We start from the raw sequence: 18,774 nt of genomic DNA, 5'->3' as shown, positions 1-18,774 counted from the left end.
GAAGAACCTAGAATATTAGACATAATTTCAGTTGTTTCACACGTTTTTGTCAAGTATATAATTCCACATGTGTTAATTCATAGTTTTGATGCCTTCAGTGTGAATGTACAATTTTCATAGTCATGTCAAAATAGTCAAAATCTTTCAATGAGAAGGTGTGTCCAAACTTTTGGCCTGTACTATATATATATATATATATGTATATATATATATATATATATATAGCATTAACAATCATGATTCCTGAACATCTTGAAAAGTTGTTGCCTAGACTTTCATATGCAGACATTGCAATGTTTACTGATTTCCAAACTTATTGTGGCTGGCACGTACATGTTGGCATCATACATCAGAGAACAGGTGATGGAAGCTTTCCTGGAACTGTGTTGCCATTCTGTATATCAGGCAGCAGAGCAAGCTTGTCACCCTAATTATAGTCTGTCTATGACTTTGACCCACATCAGACAGCTCATTTCTTTCAGTTAGGAAATTGGTAAACTATGCAATGTCTGCATAAGAAAGTCCAGGCAACAACTTTTCAAGACGTTCAGGAATCATGAGTGTTAATGTGCAGCAAGTCTGCACCAATCCTGTATCATTTCTGTGTATATCCATTGGATTCGCATTTATTTGCATTACATTTTATTATATTTAATAATAAATCTGCTGGCCTGACAAGGGGAAGATGCAGATGGCAGCACAATTCTCTTTTTGAAATGTGGTATTGCATTGTGCCTATTCAAATGAATGGGCTAACTATGTGATAAATGATTTTCTTTAGGGAAATAATCTGTTCTATGCAAAGCGTCACTCCCTTTTTCATGGAAACCTATCACATGCAGGATTACTCTCTGTTCTTACTTTATCTCTGCCTCGCATATCTTGTTTCTCCAATGTTTATTACACTTATTTTCTATTTGGACAGTACATCCTTTTCTTTTGCAAAGTCAATGATATTAGAACACCACAAATTACCACTGCCACAGATTTCAAGATATGTATGGTGCAGGGGCATACATAGAAATCATGGTGCACTATAGCAAAAGTACTAATTGGACCCATTAATTCCTTAAAAATAAAGATACTCAGTGTAGTAGGCAAGGTAACGTTGCATATCCCCAGTCACAGAAGAGTATATCTCCTAACTTTTAAGGATAGGAAGAGAGACATTTATTTAGGCACATACACAAAAATAGTGCCCTATTGAAGCCACTTAGTGTTCTCACCTACTATGATACTCCATCCATGGCTCCATAGAGAAAAACGCCTTTCAAATACAACATGATAACCCCACAGTAAACACCTCCACACAGTTTTCCTCCAATACCATCCACACGTACAGTATGATGACCCCATAGTGCCCCGCAGTAGGCATAATCTGGGTGCATGGTCTGCAATTATTAGCAGTACACTTCTAGTAGGGTGTCATACTTCTGACTAGTAGGACTTTACTGGAACTTATTTATAATATACTTCTACTTTTATTGTGTATTTAGTCACCAATTTCCTTATATTATCTATGTTACAGGGTATGTTATACTTAGGATCTCAAAGATACCTTCATCGAGACTTAGCTAGTAGGAATATTCTTGTAGAAAGTCCAAGCCATGTGAAAATTGGAGACTTTGGCCTGACAAAAATCCTGCCACAAGATAAAGAATACTATGTAGTCAGAGAACAAGGACAAAGCCCTATCTTCTGGTAAGTGGATGTTAAAGGAATAATCCAACCGTAATAAATATTGTTTTTCCACTGGATAGAAGTTAAATGTGAGACTGCTGAGGGCTTGAACATTGTCACCATCAACAATCTCCAGAGCATCGAATCCGGTGGACCCGAGGTCATTGTGTAGGGAAGAGGTGAAATTTGACCATGTTTCATGCAAATGCTGTGATTGTGCATAATATGCATTCAAGTTTGATATTAACTGTCATTATAAATCTGTCTGTGTGGACAATGAGATGACTGCTGTGAAATGATCTGACAAATCTGGAACTGTCAACCTATTTTCATACTCAATGAATCATGTGAAAACTGTAAGATTTCAGGATTTTTTTTCATATAAGTCATAATATGGGAAATTTGAAAAAGAAAAACCTCCAAGTAGTAAATGAAAATACATTTAACCTAAAAGCGTAATTTTTCATTGTCATATTCTGATGATACATTTAAGGGCCTTGCCGCAGCTTGTCTACCTCTTCTGATTGAAGCAAGAATGCACAATTTGCCGAGCTGATTGTAAATGTTTATCGCAAGTTTGTGGGAGGCAGTTGTGGGCCGAATAATATATCAGCAGAAAACAATAAACATCAATAAATAATAAATCTTAGGCCTCATTTACATTTCTGTATTTGAACAAGTACGTGAAAAAATGAAACCGGTGTCACCAGTGTTTTGCAGCACTGTGTCATCCATGTGTCCGTTTTTACCATCAGTGTGTCATCCGTGTGTCTGTCTTTGCCATCAGTGTAACATAGTAACATAGTTAGTAACATAGTTATTAAGGTTGAAAGAAAACTTTAAGTCCATCTAGTTCAACTAGTTCAACCCATAGCCTAACCTAACATGCCCTAACATGTTGATCCAGAGGAAGGCAAAAAAAACCCATGTGGTAAAGAGTGACCTCCACCTTAGGGAAAAAAATTCCTTCCCGACTCCACATACGGCAATCAGACTAATTCCCTGGATCAATGCCCTATCAAGGAATCTAGTGTATATACCCTGTGACATTATACTTTTCAAGAAAGGCATCCAATCCCCTCTTAAAGGGACTCTGTCACCTGAATTTGGAGGGAACAATCTTCAGCCATCGGGGCAGGGTTTTCGGGTGTTTGATGCACCCTTTCCTTACCCACCGGCTGCATGCTGGCTGCAATATTGGATTGAAGTTCATTCTCTGTCCTCCGTAGTAGATGCCTGCACAAGGCAATCTTGCCTTGCGCAGGCGTGTACTATGGAGGACAGAGAATGAACTTCAATCCAATATTGCAGCCAGCGGGTAAGGAAAGGGTGAATCAAACACCCGAAAACCCCCGAAAACCCCGCCCCTATGGCTGAAGATTGTTCCCTCCAAATTCAGGTGACAGAGTCCCTTTAAATGTAAGTAATGAACCACTCATTACAACATTACATGACAGAGAGTTTCATAGTCTCACTGCTCTTACAGTAAAGAACCCGCGTCTGTTATTATGCCTAAACCTTCTTTCCTCCAGACGTACAGGATGCCCCCTTGTCCCTGTCTCAGGTCTATGATTAAAAAGATCATCAGAAAGGTCTTTGTACTGTCCACTCATATATTTATACATTAAAATAAGATCACCCCTTAGCATTCGTTTTTCCAAACTAAATAGCCCCAAGTGTAATAACCTATCTTGGTATTGCAGACCCCCCAGTCCTCTAATAACCTTGGTCGCTCTTCTTCACCCGCTCTAGTTCAGCTATGTCTTTCTTATACACCGGAGACCAGAACTGTGCACAGTATTCTAAGTGTGGTCTAACTAGTGACTTGTATAGAGGTAAAATTATGTTCTCCTCTTGTGCATCTATGCCTCTTTTAATGCATCCCATTATTTTATTTGCCTTTGTAGCAGCTGCCTGACACTGGCCACTGAACATGAGTTTGTCATCCACCCATACACCCAGGTCTTTTTCATTGACGGTTTTGCCCAGAGTTTTAGAATTAAACACATAGTTATACATCTTATTACTTCTACCCAAGTCCATGTCCTTACATTTATCCCCATTAAAGCTCATTTGCCATTTATCAGCCCAAGCTTCTAGTTTACAGAAATCATCCTGTAATATAAAATTGTCCTCCTCTGTATTGATTACCCTGAAGAGTTTAGTGTCATCTCCAAATATTGAAATTCTGCTCTGTATGCCCCCTACAAGATCATTAATAAATATGTTAAAAAGAAGAGGGCCCAATACTGACCTCTGTGGTACCCCACTGCTAACCGCTACCCAGTCCGAGTGTGTCCATTAATAACCACCCTTTGTTTCTTATCCCTGAGCCAGCTCTTAACCCACTTGCACATATTTTCCCCTATCCCCATTATTCTCATTTTATGTATCAACCTTTTGTGTGGCACCGTATTAAAAGCTTTTGAAAAGTCCATATACACTACATCCACTGGGTTCCCTTGGTCCAGTCCAGAACTTACCTCTTCATAGAAGCTGATCAGATTAGTCTGACAGGAACGGTCCCTAGTAAACCCGTGCTGATACTGGGTCATGAGGTTATTCCTCTCCAGATACTCCTTTATAGCATCCCTTAGAATGCCCTCCAGGATTTTACCCACAGTAGAGGTTAAGCTTACTGGCCTATAATTACCGAGTTCAGTTTTTGTCCCCTTTTTGAATATTGGCACCACATTTGCTATACGCCAGTCCTGTGGTACAGACCCTGTTATTATGGAGTCTTTAAAGATTAAAAATCATGGTCTATCAATGACTGTACTTAATTCCTGCAGTACTTGGGGGTGTATCCCATCCAGGCCCCCCAACACAGCTGCACCCTACCTATTTGGGTGAAGCCCGTCCCTAGCATACAGCCTGTAACCAACTGAGAAGTCGGCCCAGTTCTGCAGGAACCCAAACCCCTCCTTCCTTCTAACTTTGTCATTTGTGCCAATGTGCACCATGACCGCTGGGTCCTCACCAGCCCTTCCCAGTAATCTGTCCAGCCGATCAGCGATGTGTCGGACTCGAGCGCCAGGTAGGCAGCACACTATTCGATGATCCCTGTCTTTGTGACAGATTGCCCTATCTGTTCCCCTAATAATTGAGTCCCCCACTACCAGCACCTGTCTGGCCTGCCCTGCTCTCCTATTTCCCTCCTTACTGGAGCAGTCACTCCTCCAGCTTTCAGAGGACATGCCTGGCTGCAGCAGTGCTACCCCTGTACAGGCACCCCCCTCATTTGCCAGCTTAGCAAACTTATTGGGGTGTGCCAGATCAGGACTAGCCTCCCTGGCACTCTTCCCTCTACCCGGCCTTCTAACTGTCACCCTGCTTGCTACTTCACTGTCCTGCAGCTCCATCCTACCATCCCCCACCTCATCTATCCCATTGAGCGTTTGCTCAGTGAGCAGAAGACTCCTTTCTATGTTGTCAATGGATCTCAGTGTTGCCAGCTGCACATTTAGATCCAATATCTGGGCTTCCAAATGCACAACGTGCTCACATCTCGCACAGCAGTATGCACCCTCGAACGGCTGATCAAGGACTGCATATATGTGGCAAGATGTGCACTGGATGGCATTAACAATAGTGGACCACATTTCCTAATGAGGATTGCACCAGACAGAACCGTTAAATAAAAAAAATAAAAAAAAATGCAAAGTATTAATAAAATACAGACAGCAATTCAGTAATTCCGCCCTTGGAAACTCCCTGAATCCAAAGTCACTGAATCACAAGTCACACTTATCGCCATTCACACTTACGCTCAGGTCACACTCAGCTCGCTCACACTCACTAAGCTGAAGATTTAAAGATTTTTTTTTCTTTTTCCCCTCAGCTGCAATCCACCTTGCTGTTCAATGCACTTCCAAAAAGTGTGCCATCTTTATGTCCGTTTTTACCATCAGTATATCAACCATGTGTCTGTCTTTACCATCAGTGTGTCATCCTCGTGCCTGTCTTTGTCGTGTGCCATCCTTGTGTCCGTTTTTACCATCAGTTTGTCATTCATGTGACTGTCATTACCATCAGTGTGCCATCCTTATGATCGTCATTACCATTAGTGTAGCTCTTATTCATTCTCTTAAAGACTATTGTAACTCTCTACCAATCAGTCTCCCTCTTATTAAACTCTCCCCTCTCCAATCTGTATTGAATGCTGCAGCCAGGATCATATTCCTTACCAACCGTTACACCGATGCCTCTACCCTGTGACAGCCATTACACTGGTTACCCATCCACTCCAGTTAAATTTAAACTTATCTCTCTCACCCACAAAATGCTCCATGGTTCAGCACCACCCTATATCTCCTCCCTTGTCTCAGTCTACCACCCTTCCCATGCCCTCCATTCTGCTAATGACCTAAGATTAACCACCTCACTAATCCGAAACTTCCACTCCGGTCTACAAGACTTCTTGCGTGCTCCACCAATTCTTTGACATGCACTACACAGGACAATTCGATTAATCCCCAATACCCACAGTTTTAAGTGTGCCCTAAAAATGCATTTCTTTAGACTAGCCTACTGCCTCAACATATTTATCTAACTATTCCTGTGTTGCTCATTAAAAATTTTCTTCATAACCCATCTGTTCTCACACTCTTCATGCATTTAATATCCCTCTGTGTCTGTACTTTTACACATACTGGTTGGTTACCAGTTCATATAGCATTACGTGAACACCCCTTTTATTACATTGATGGCTGGACCGTACAATGAAAGCAATTGTTACCATCCACCTTTCGTGTCTCCCATATATTCTCATAGATTGTAAGCTTGGAGCAGGGCCCTCACTCCTCTTGGTCTCTATTGTTTTATGTGATTACAGAATAATAATGTCTTTATTGTTTGTATAAGTCCCTCTAAAATGTAGAGTGCTGTGGAATATGTTGGAGCTATAGAAATAAAATTATTATTATACATGTGTCCATCATTACCATCAGTGTGCCATCCTTGTGTCCAGTTTTACCATCAGTGTGTCACCCATGTGTACGTCTTTACAATCATTGTGTCTTCCATGTGTCCATCTTTATCATCAGTGCATCTAGAGTGTGTCAGTCTTTAACATCAGTGAGTGTCGGTTATTATCATCAGTGTGTCATCTGTGTGTCTGTCATTGCCATCAATGGGTTATCCGTGTGTCCGTCTTTACCATCAGTGCTTCATCGTTGTGTCCGTCTTTACCATCAGTGTGTCATCCGTGTGTCCATCATCACCATTAGTGTGTCATCCTTGTGTCCATCTTTACCATTAGTGCATCTTCTGTGTCCGTCTTTACCATCAGTGCTTCATCCATTTGTCCGTCTTTACCATCAGTATTTCATCGGTGTGTCCATCATAATTATCAGTGCGTCATCCATGTGTCCGTCATTACCATCAGTGTGTCACCTGTGTGTCTATCATCCCCATCAGTGTGTCATTCTTGTGTCTGTCTTTACCATCAAAGCGTCTCTTGTGTGTCCGTCTTTACCATCAGTGCTTCATCCGTGTGTCCATCTTTACCATCAGTGTGTCTTCCGTGTGTGTCCGTCATAACCATCAGTGCGTCATCCGTGTGTCCGTCATTAACATCAGTGTGTCATCTGTGTGTCCGTCATTACCATCCTTATGTCTGGTTTTACCATCAATGTGTCATCCGTGTGTATGCTATCATCAGTGCTTAATCCGTGTGTCCGTCATAACCATCAGTGCGTCATTCTTGTGTCTGTCTTTACCATCCTTGTGTCCGGTTTTACCATCAATGCATCATCCGTGTGTATGTCTTTATCATCAGTGCTTCATCCGTGTGTCCGTCATAACCATCAGTGCATCATCCTTGTGTCCGTCATTACCATCAGTGTGTCATCTGTGTGTCCGTCATTACCACCCTTATGTCTGGTTTTACCATCATTGCGTCATCCGTGAGTATGTCTTTATCATCAGTGCGTCATCCATATGTTCGTCTTTATCATCAGTGTGTTTTCTGTGTGTCCGTCATCAGCGTCGGACTGGAGCACCTTGGGCCCACCAGAGAAAATCATTCTTGGGGCCCACTATGTAGCTACATAGAAATAGATACAAGACAACCAATTGTGTGGTAAAACACACTAATATCAGGGTATAAGATAAGGTAGTACACGTCTTAATTATGTAGCAGGGGTAGGGGTAGCCCTCCTCATAGAATATAATGTAGCCCCCTTATAGAATATAATATAGCCCCCCTCATAGAATATAATGTAGCCTCCCACATAGAATATAATGCAGCCCCCTCAAAAATAATGTAGCCCCCTCAAAGAATATAATGCAGCCCCATCTCATAGAATATAATGCAGCTCACCTCATAGAATGTAATGGAGCACCCCACAAAATATAATGCAACCTCCTCATAAGGTATAATGCAGTCCCCACCATAGAGTATAATGTAGCACCCTCATAGGGTATAATGCAGCCCCCCATAGACTATACTGTAGCTCGCTCATAGGGCATAATGCTGCCCCCTTCATATAGTATGATGTAGCCTCCCAGAATATAATGTAGTCCCCTGAGAGAATAATGCAGTCCCCCCACAGAATATAATGTAGCACCATTATAAAGTATAATGCAGACCCCTCATAGGGTATAATGCAGCCCCTCTCCACCTCCATCATTGTTCTCCCCCACAACTCCATCATTGCCCATTTCCACCACCACCATTGTCTTTTCCACCACAACCATCATTGCTTTCTCCCCCACCTCCCCATCATTACCCATTTCAACACCCTCATCATTGCCCATTTCAACACCTCCATCATTGCCCACCCCCACCACCATCATTGTCCTTTCCACCACAACCATCATTACCTTCTTCCCCACCATCCCATCATGCGTGTGTGTATGTGGTGCTTTGTGTGGGAGAGAGTGGTGCGGTGGTGGTGGGGCTTTACATGCAGGCAGTGTTAGCTGCAGTCTGCGGCTAATGCTGGCCTCTATTAAAGTGAAATGGTATTCACTCCTCTCCATGCCCATGGGGGCATGGAGAAGCTTGAATATTCATTTCTCTTTAGCAGCGGACAGGCGTGGCTTCCTATAACCCGCTGCTGCTCCACTGGCACAAGGCGGGCCCCCTTGACTCAGGGGCCCCATAGCCACTGGCTGCAGGCCCATAGAGCAGTGAGGGCCTTAGACAGCTGTTGGTCAGTATGCCAACAGGTGTTAGTGCCTGGGCCCACCGGAGAATCCTCTGATTCTCGGTGGGCCAGTATGACCCTGTCCATCATTACCATCAGTGCATCATCCATGTGTTCATCAGTGTGTCTATCTTTAACATCAGTGTTACCAGTGTTTTTCACAGACGGATAAAGAAATAAATAAATGACAAATAATGGAGAGGAGCCATATTGTTCCTGGCAGATCAGCACTAGTGATGAGCGAACAGTGAAATATTCGGATTCGGAAAAATCAGCACAAATAATTTCTAATATCTGTGTATTCATACGAAATAACGAATCCAATGCAAGTCAATGGGAAAGCCGAATATTTTTCTGCTGGACCCAACAAACAGGTCTTGTGGCCTGAGAAAAAAGCTGAAATGGATGGGAAGGTGCTAAAATTAAGGCTAGGTTCACATTGCGTTAATGGCAATGCACTGACTGCATCCGTTCCATAGCGGCACTAACGCTATGTAACGGATGCGTTAGCGCACCCATTGACTGCCATTATGTAGCACATTGCTAACACATGTCATAATCGGCATGTGTTAGTGATGTGCCGTCATTCTGTGACGGACCCTCGGACACGGTCTGCAGCATTTCGGGGTCCGTCACCGCTAGCATAGATGGAGCATCTGTGCTAGCATGATCGCATAACGCGATCTATAAAAGGCACTTGCGCTGCGCAGTCCGTTTAACGCATGCATTGAACGGACTGCACTAACGCAATATGAACTTGGCCTTAATGGAAACAGCATGGAGAACATGCCTGTATGCCTTTCTGACTCACATATGGTATCTGGGAATAATTTTGTCAGACTATTGCATCAGTTTCATGGATTTATAAGAAGAACTAGCAAACCAAACCTAATTTTTTTTAAAAGGGAAAAATTCTGAGAAACCTTTTTCCTTCATAATTACATGTACAGTATGTAATACAAAATTAAAGAGTGTTTTGGCTTTAGATTTTCCTTTTACATTTGGGAAAGCTTTTACTCCTACATTTGGGAGGTCCCTCTCTCATTCAAAATTGATTGCTAGATAGTGGAATAAAACATGCCCATTTGAAACTTGGTTTCGCCCTCCACCATCACCACATTCATGTCATTATGTGTGGCCCTTGCTTGACATTTTCAGAAGGCCAGCAGGTGTCATGAAACCTGAGTTTCGGAAAGGCTTTCAGGTGGCCCTGTATCATACATTTAGGAGGGCTCTCACTCCTACATTTGGGAAGTCCCTCCCTCATTCAAAATTGTTAGCTAGATAGTGCAAATTGTCTCTTCAGAGAGGAAGAGGACTAGAACTCTAGTGCCACCTATTGGAAGTAGCAGTTAATGTCGAACCTTTAACAAGCCTTGTCACATGACTTAGGATAAAAGCCAAACCAGAATCCCAATTTGCAGACACTGTGTTTCAGGGTACTACACCTCGTCAGTGCAAAGTGGAGATCTGGTTTGGCTGAGTGAGAGGCGTCTGACCAGGATCCAAGAAGTATTGACTTTTAGGATTGCTATTTCCAATAGGTGGCACTAGAGTTTTAGTCCTCTTTCTTTCTGAAGAGACAATTTGCATATTTCCCATAGGAGCATTGCAGCTTTAAGTGTTCTCATCTCGACAAGCTTCTCTGCAAGGAGAAACGATACTTCTTGGAACCTTAGCTAGATAGTGGAATACATATTCCCCAGCACTTTACAATGTCAGTTAAAACATGCCCATTTGAATTTTGGGCTTTGCCTGCCACCACCACCACGTCAACCGCCATGTCATTATGCAGTTATTATAATTGCTAGAGATAGGGAGTACAAGTTTCACTATTGCACAATGCACAAAGGTTTCCAAAAATTACTCAAGGGGTCTGTATCATACAGGCTGAAAGAGACCGTGATGGGGACCTCACAATAAATTTTTCAATTATTTTACATATACCACAAAATCCCATACAAATATCAATGGGACCAAGAAGAGATCCCACAATAAAGGTATAAAATTATCTTTTATTAAATAAATATAAAACCAAACAGTTGATCAATACAGAAAAATACCGTACAAAAGGGACGCCATGAAAAACAAAAGTGAGTATAGGTATGTATATGTGCATTCAGCGACCACCTGCAAATATCTGCTAGTGGTTGATATGACAATGCTATATCAAAAGGAAAGCTAGCACACCTACCTACAATGGAGGAAAATGGGCAACATGTATGAATCAATACCAGGACCTCATCACAATATATAACCACCCTGGATACTAACTATCTATGCCACAATCAATGGACCAATACATAGGGCAAAGCCTGCCTCAATGAATCCGGGGGGATAAAGTGAGATAAGAGTCGAGTACATATTACCTGCCACAGAGCTTCCCTTTGGCGTCCCTTCACCCCGACGCGCGTTTCACCGCCAGCTTCTTCCGGGGGCGTGCCGGGGTGAAGGAGAGCCAGGCTTTTAAGTCCCAGATGTCCAATGGCTGGCCGGCCGTACAAGCCTATGACCGATGACGTAGGCGCATCGCGCGTCTGCCCTCCTCCGAAGCATCTCACTTCCTGCCGACGCTCAGTGACACGCAAGCCCAAAGGCTGCGTGTCAGTGTACGAGCGTCATAGGAAGTGACGGAGGATCGGGACGGCGCGCATGCGCACTATCGGTCCAGGCTCCACTGCCGTTCCAACCAGGGACTACAAAAGAATGGGAGATAAACTAATAAATACTGAACACATGACGGGGATAATGGGCAACAAAACAACCGAACCCAAGATAAAAAAGGAGTGAAAACATAAACGTGAAACAGTAATAACAATAAATTATGATAATTTACAATAGTGTCCATGATTAATTAAATACAAATATAAAGTGTATGATCACTAAACCAATCTAATATGACCTATCATTAATATACACGATAAAGTGTTATAATGCCTGTGAATACTAATTGATGAACACCAAACAATGAAAAAACAATAGGCACATTAATGACAAAGAAATATAAATAATAACTAATAATACATAAATAAATAAATATAATAATTCATAATATAGAATATATAGCCACTATAGCCAAATATCTTGTTAATCAGATGACATGATATCATTATAATAGTGCATATTAACATGATAAACCCTGAAATACCCAAAGTTAATAATTCATAATAATTTGCTTCCAGTATAAAATATTAATTAAAATAAAGTGCTAAATATGTTTATTTAATATCCAGTATAGATCATAATAAAGGTGCACAACGTGATTCCTGTGCAATGATGCAATTGAGTATACTCAAATATATAATAAAAAATGTATGCTGAAAATATATATATATATATATATAAAATTTACAAAAACTAAGAGCTCATCTACATGAAATTCATATAGATAAAGTGCCAAGTGTAAAAAAGTACATATAATGTCCCTCAATATCTCTGTTATCAAAAAAGTGTCTCTATTATCAATGAAACATACATAAAATAAATAAACTAACAAACACGTACATATATTATAAAAAAGACAGAACATATAAAGAGGATTTTGTAAGAAGCATCTTCGTAGGTGTTTCTGAAGTTCACCAAACCACATTCATCCTCCCACGATCATGTATTCATCTTTAAACAAACTCCCAAAATCTAAACTGAAAGAAAGAAAGAAAGAAAATATTAAAATACAAATAAGAATAAACAGACACCCAGCAACACTCACCCTAAAAAAGAATACCTCCTACAAAAATGCTGAGAAACCCATGTTTTCGTTGAGACCATAGGGACTCAATGTCCCCAGGCGATGGATCCACCGACATTCCAATTGGGCTAAAGCTTTGCTCAAATCCCCACCTCTGATGCCCATATGTAATTGATCAATAGCTTTAAACACTAGATTTTTGGGATTACAGCCATGGTACCTTCTAAAATGTCGTGGCAATGTTTTTAAACCCGACTCATCTTTGACCAAGGCCGCCTTCTCAATGTCCAATATGTGTTCCCTAACTCTGATTTAAAATTCTCTAGTAGTGAGACCCACATATATTTTCCCGCAGGGGAATTCAGCGTGGTAGATTACCCCTTTAGATGTATAGGTGAGATGTTTCCTAATTTGAAATGTGCGGGATCCATCTGCATTTTTGAAGACCCTTGTCTTGATGCAGTTTAAACACGCCTTACAAAGGCCACATGGGAAAACCCCCCATTTTTCTGAGTCGTTGCTGTTATGCCTCCCAGAAGTCTCATAGTGACTATGCACCAGAAGATCTCTGAGATTGGCCGACCGACGAGCCACGTATTGAGGGGATGATGGCAAGACCTGTTTTAAAACCGGATCCGTGAGTAACACCCCCCAGTGTTTCTCAATGATGTCTCTGAGATTATTCGATTCTCCATTGTACGAGGAGATAAATCGTACCTGTGACTTGTCCTCATTGGTAGTAGTGTTTTTCTTCCCACCATATAGTAATTGATCTCTTGTTGTGGATGACACTCTCTTATATCCTCTCCGGATATATTATATCCTCTCCTCCATTGTGGGTAGGTGTGCTAGCTTTCCTTTTGAAATAGCATTGTCATATCAACCACTAGCAGATATTTGCAGGTGGTCGCTGAATGCACATATACATACCTATACTCGCTTTTGTTTTTCATGGCGTCCCTTTTGTACTGTATTTTTCTGTATTGATCAACTGTTTGGTTTTATATTTATTTAATAAAAGATGATTTTATACCTTTATTGTGGGATCTCTTCTTGGTCCCATTGATATTTGTATGGGATTTTGTGGTATATTATTTGTAAAGTGCTCTACGTTATTTTTGGACATTTGAGTTATTAATTATTTTACATGCTAGAGATAGGGATTACAAGTTTCACCATTGCACAATGTACAAAGGTTTATAAATATAAAAACATTACCATGTGGGGTACACATGTATGACCACTAATTACTTGTAGTAGTAGCAGGTGGAGAAGGACGTGATTTCCAGGACAAAATGGGTTTGGATGGTAAGGGATGGACGTTAAGACAACTTCTAAAAAAATAAACCATTTAACCATTTGGGCTGCATTTACGTTGGGTTGCTGTCATCTATAGGGCTTACAAAGTTGGAGGAAATCCATCCCTTTTACAATTTTAGAAGAGTCAGTCTGTCTGCATTTTCTGTTGACAGGTGTATGCCGTCGATCCATAATGATTGCACCAGACGAACTAAAATCCTGTTCAGACAGCACACTTGATGCTGGGCATGGTAGCACCCCCAAAGCATACAAGGAGAGGTCAGGCCAAGTGTGCAGCTTGGATAACCAATAGTTAAAGGTCATGGAAGTATGAGGAAGGATGCTGATATGGTCAATTTCTCCCTCCTCTTCATAGTTACACCCACAAATAGCCCTTGCTGATGTGACGGTCTCATGAAAATGGCCCAGTTGGTGGATATTTCCCCCCACCGAGTTGTACCTGGTGTTTGTGGCTCTCCCGAGTAATTCTTGTGGGCGAAAACAGCCAGTACATCTGCCACCAGTGTTCTCTGAGGTGTGTCCACTACAGCCCTCTGGCATGCATGCACTGAAAATGGCACTTGTGCGTCTGACATTAGAGAAGCAAATTTCTCCTTGTATTGTGGGTCAAGAAAGGTACACAGCCTGTATTTCATGGTGGACAAAATGTCTTTCATGCAAGGGTCTTGGGAAAGGAATCTGGACATGAACTCTACCATGTGTGGCAGACTACAAACAGTCAAACGTTCAGTGTCCTCACCAGGAACATCACTAACCACCCTCTCCTTATCACGACGCATAGCCTCCTCCTCCTCTTCACGCCATTCATGCTAGACAGGCATGAAGCTGGGACTGGGAGTCCAACTTGTAGCGCAGAGCAAAAAATCTTGTTCCTCCTCCTCATCATCATCACTCAATGTGGCCTGAGAATACTGTGTGAGGCTAGGCTGTGTGGTATCAGCCACTGTGCAATCTTGATCCATAGCCACCTGCTTGGCTGTTGTGAATTCTGTGGCTGAATTCACTCCTGTGGTCACAAGTGGTACTGCAGCTTCTGAGCTTCCTCCCTCAGGTGTTCTGGTGAGCTCGTTGGCTGCTTTGTTATTTAACTCCACCTGATTCTGTCTTCCTTGCTCCTTGTCAATGTTCCAGTGTTGGACCTGAGCTTCTGGATCTTTCCTGTGGCCTGCTGCTCTGCTTAGATAAGTGTTCCTTTGCTTTTGTTGCTACTTTTTCTGTCCAGCTTGTCTATTCATTTTTTGCTGGAAGCTCTGAGACGCAAAGGGTGCACCGCCGTGCCGTTAGTTCGGCACGGTGGGTCTTTTTGTCCCCTTTGCGTGGTTTTTTGCTTTAGGGTTTTTTGTAGACTGCAAAGTTCTCTTTGCTATCCTCGCTCTATCTAGAATATCGGGCCTCACTTTGCTGAATCTATTTCATCCCTACGTTTGTCTTTTCATCTTGCTAACAGTCATTATATGTGGGGGGCTGCCTTTTCCTTTGGGGTATTTCTCTGAGGCAAGTCAGGCTTGTTTTTCTATCTTCAGGCTAGTCAGCTCCTCAGGCTGTGCCGAGTTGCATAGGTAGTGACAGGCGCAATCCACAGCTGCCTTTAGTTGTGTTTAGGATAGGTTCAGGTATTGCGGTCTACAGAGATTCCACGTCTCAGAGCTCGTACTATTGTTTTTGGGTTATTATCAAATCACTGTATGTGCTCTGATTGCTGGCACACTGTGTCACTGGATTGCCTACATAACAGTACAAGGAGCCAACCTAATGATTCTCAATAGAGGGAAAAAAGAAGTTCTGACATCATTTTTTTTCTCAGCTCTGTGTTCAGCCTTTTTTTTCCCCTAGACATTTGGATGTTTCAGGACACAGGTGTGGACATGGATATTCAGGGTCTGTGCTCTTCAATGGATAATCTCGTTACAAATGTACAAAGGATTCAAGATACTATTGATCAGAAATCTATGTTAGAACCAAGAATTCCTATTCCTGATTTGTTTTTTGGTGATAGAACTAAGTTTCTTAATTTCAAAAATAATTGTAAGCTATTTCTGGCCTTGAAACCTCATTCTTCTGGTAATCCTATTCAACAGGTTTTGATTATTATTTCTTATTTGCGCGGCGACCCTCAGGACTGGGCATTTTCTCTTGCGCCAGGAGACCCTGCATTGAGTAATGTAAATGCGTTTTTCCTGGCGCTCGGATTGCTTTACGATGAGCCTAATTCAGTGGATCAGGCTGAGAAAAATTTGCTGGCTTTGTGCCAGGGTCAGGATGATATAGAAGTATATTGTCAGAAATTTAGGAAGTGGTCTGTACTCACTCTGTGGAATGAATCTGCGCTGGCAGCTTTGTTCAGAAAGGGTCTCTCTGAGGCTCTTAAGGATGTCATGGTGGGTTTTCCTATGCCTGCTGGTTTGAATGAGTCTATGTCTTTGGCCATTCAGATCGGTCGACACTTGCGCGAGCGTAAATCTGTGCACCATTTGGCGGTATTGTCTAAGATTAAACCTGAGCCTATGCAGTGCGATAGGACTATGACCAGAGTTGAACGGCAAGAACACAGACGTCTGAATGGTCTGTGTTTCTACTGTGGTGATTCCACTCATGCTATTTCTGATTGTCCTAAGCGCACTAAGCGGTTCGATAGGTCTGCCGTCATTGGTACTGTACAATCCAAATTCCTTCTGTCCATTACCTTGATATGCTCTTTGTCATCGTATTCTGTCATGGCGTTTGTGGATTCAGGCGCTGCCCTGAATCTGATGGATTTGGATTATGCTAAACGTTGTGGGTTTTTCTTGGAGCCTTTGCGGTGTCCTATTCCGTTGAGAGGAATTGATGCTACACCTTTGGCCAAGAATAAACCTCAGTATTGGACCAAGCTGACCATGTGCATGGCTCCTGCACATAAGGAAGTTATTCGCTTTCTGGTGCTACATAATCTGCATGATGTGGTCGTGTTGGGGTTGCCATGGCTGCAAACCCATAATCCAGTATTGGATTGGAACTCTATGTCGGTATCCAGCTGGGGTTGTCAGGGGGTACATGGTGATGTTCCATTTTTGTCTATTTCATCATCCACTCCTTCTGAGGTCCCAGAGTTCTTGTCTGATTATCAGGATGTATTTGAAGAGCCCAAGTCCGATGCCCTACCTCCGCATAGGGATTGTGATTGTGCTATCAATTTGATTCCTGGTAGTAAGTTCCCTAAAGGTCGATTATTTAATTTATCTGTGCCTGAACACTCCGCTATGCGCAGTTATGTGAAGGAATCCCTGGAGAAGGAACATATTCGCCCATCGTCATCACCACTGGGAGCAGTGTTCTTTTTTGTAGCCAAGAAGGATGGTTCGCTGAGACCATGTATTGATTACCGCCTTCTTAATAAGATCACTGTTAAATTTCAGTATCCCTTGCCATTGTTATCTGACTTGTTTGCTCGGATTAAGGGGGCTAGTTGGTTCACTAAGATAGATCTTCGTGGTGCGTATAATCTGGTGAGAATCAGGCAAGGAGATGAATGGAAAACTGCATTTAATACGCCCGAGGGTCATTTTGAGTATCTAGTGATGCCGTTCGGACTTGCCAATGCTCCATCTGTGTTTCAGTCTTTTATGCATGACATCTTCCGTGAGTATCTGGATAAATTCCTGATTGTTTACTTGGATGACATTTTGATCTTCTCAGATGATTGGGACTCTCATGTGAAGCAGGTCAGAATGGTTTTCCAGGTCCTGCGTGCTAATTCTTTGTTTGTGAAGGGATCAAAGTGTCTCTTCGGTGTGCAGAAAGTTTCATTTTTGGGGTTCATCTTTTCCCCTTCTACTATCGAGATGGATCCGGTTAAGGGCCAAGCCATCCAGGATTGGACTCAGCCGACATCTCTGAAAAGTCTGCAAAAATTCCTGGGCTTTGCTAATTTTTATCGTCGTTTCATCTGTAATTTTTCTAGCATTGCCAAACCATTGACAGATTTGACCAAGAAGGGTGCTGATTTGGTTAATTGGTCTTCTGCTGCTGTGGAAGCTTTTCAGGAGTTGAAGCATCGTTTTTGTTCTGCCCCTGTGTTGTGTCAACCAGATGTTTCTCTTCCGTTCCAGGTCGAGGTTGATGCTTCTGAGATTGGAGCAGGGGCGGTTTTGTCACAGAGAGGTTCTGGTTGCTCAGTGTTGAAACCATGTGCTTTCTTTTCCAGGAAGTTTTCGGCTGCTGAGCGTAATTATGATGTGGGCAACCGAGAGTTGCTGGCCATGAAGTGGGCATTCGAGGAATGGCGTCATTGGCTTGAAGGAGCTAAGCATCGCGTGGTGGTATTGACTGATCATAAGAACCTTACTTATCTCGAGTCTGCCAAGCGCTTGAATCCTAGACAGGCCCGTTGGTCGTTATTTTTTGCCCGCTTCGATTTTGTGATTTCGTACCTTCCGGGCTCTAAAAATGTGAAGGTGGATGCTCTGTCTAGGAGTTTTGTGCCCGACTCTCCGGGTTCATCTGAGCCGGCGAGTATCCTCAAGGAAGGAGTCATTGTGTCTGCCATCTCCCCTGATTTGCGGCGAGTGTTGCAAAAATTTCAGGCGAATAAACCTGATCGTTGTCCGGCGGAGAAACTGTTCGTCCCTGATAGGTGGACTACTAAAGTTATCTCTGAACTTCATTGTTCGGTGTTGGCTGGTCATCCTGGAATCTTTGGTACCAGAGAGTTAGTGGCTAGATCCTTCTGGTGGCCATCTCTGTCACGGGATGTACGTACTTTTGTGCAGTCCTGTGGGATTTGTGCTAGGGCTAAGCCCTGCTGTTCACGTGCCAGTGGGTTGCTTTTGCCCTTGCCGGTCCCAAAGAGGCCTTGGACACATATTTCAATGGATTTCATTTCTGACCTTCCCGTTTCTCAAAAGATGTCAGTCATTTGGGTGGTCTGTGATCGCTTTTCTAAAATGGTCCATCTGG

At 42.4% G+C, this 18,774-nt stretch overlaps 1 protein-coding gene across 1 annotated transcript in view; it reads left to right on the top strand.

Annotated features, from left to right (window-relative positions):
• The window catches only part of JAK3 (Janus kinase 3), a 475,730-nt gene that overhangs the window by 374,572 nt on the left and 82,384 nt on the right, over positions 1-18,774 (top strand). Inside the window, exon 21 of the mRNA XM_069767767.1 lies at positions 1,529-1,701. Within this exon, the coding sequence (XP_069623868.1) occupies positions 1,529-1,701 (173 nt within the window). The remainder of the gene's footprint in view (positions 1-1,528; positions 1,702-18,774) is intronic.

Source organism: Ranitomeya imitator, chromosome 1 (genome assembly GCF_032444005.1).
Source record: "Ranitomeya imitator isolate aRanImi1 chromosome 1, aRanImi1.pri, whole genome shotgun sequence".
NCBI classification, from domain to species: domain Eukaryota; kingdom Metazoa; phylum Chordata; class Amphibia; order Anura; family Dendrobatidae; genus Ranitomeya; species Ranitomeya imitator.
The sequence above is the reverse complement of the archived record's forward strand: the minus strand, read 5'-3'. Positions and strand labels throughout refer to the sequence as shown.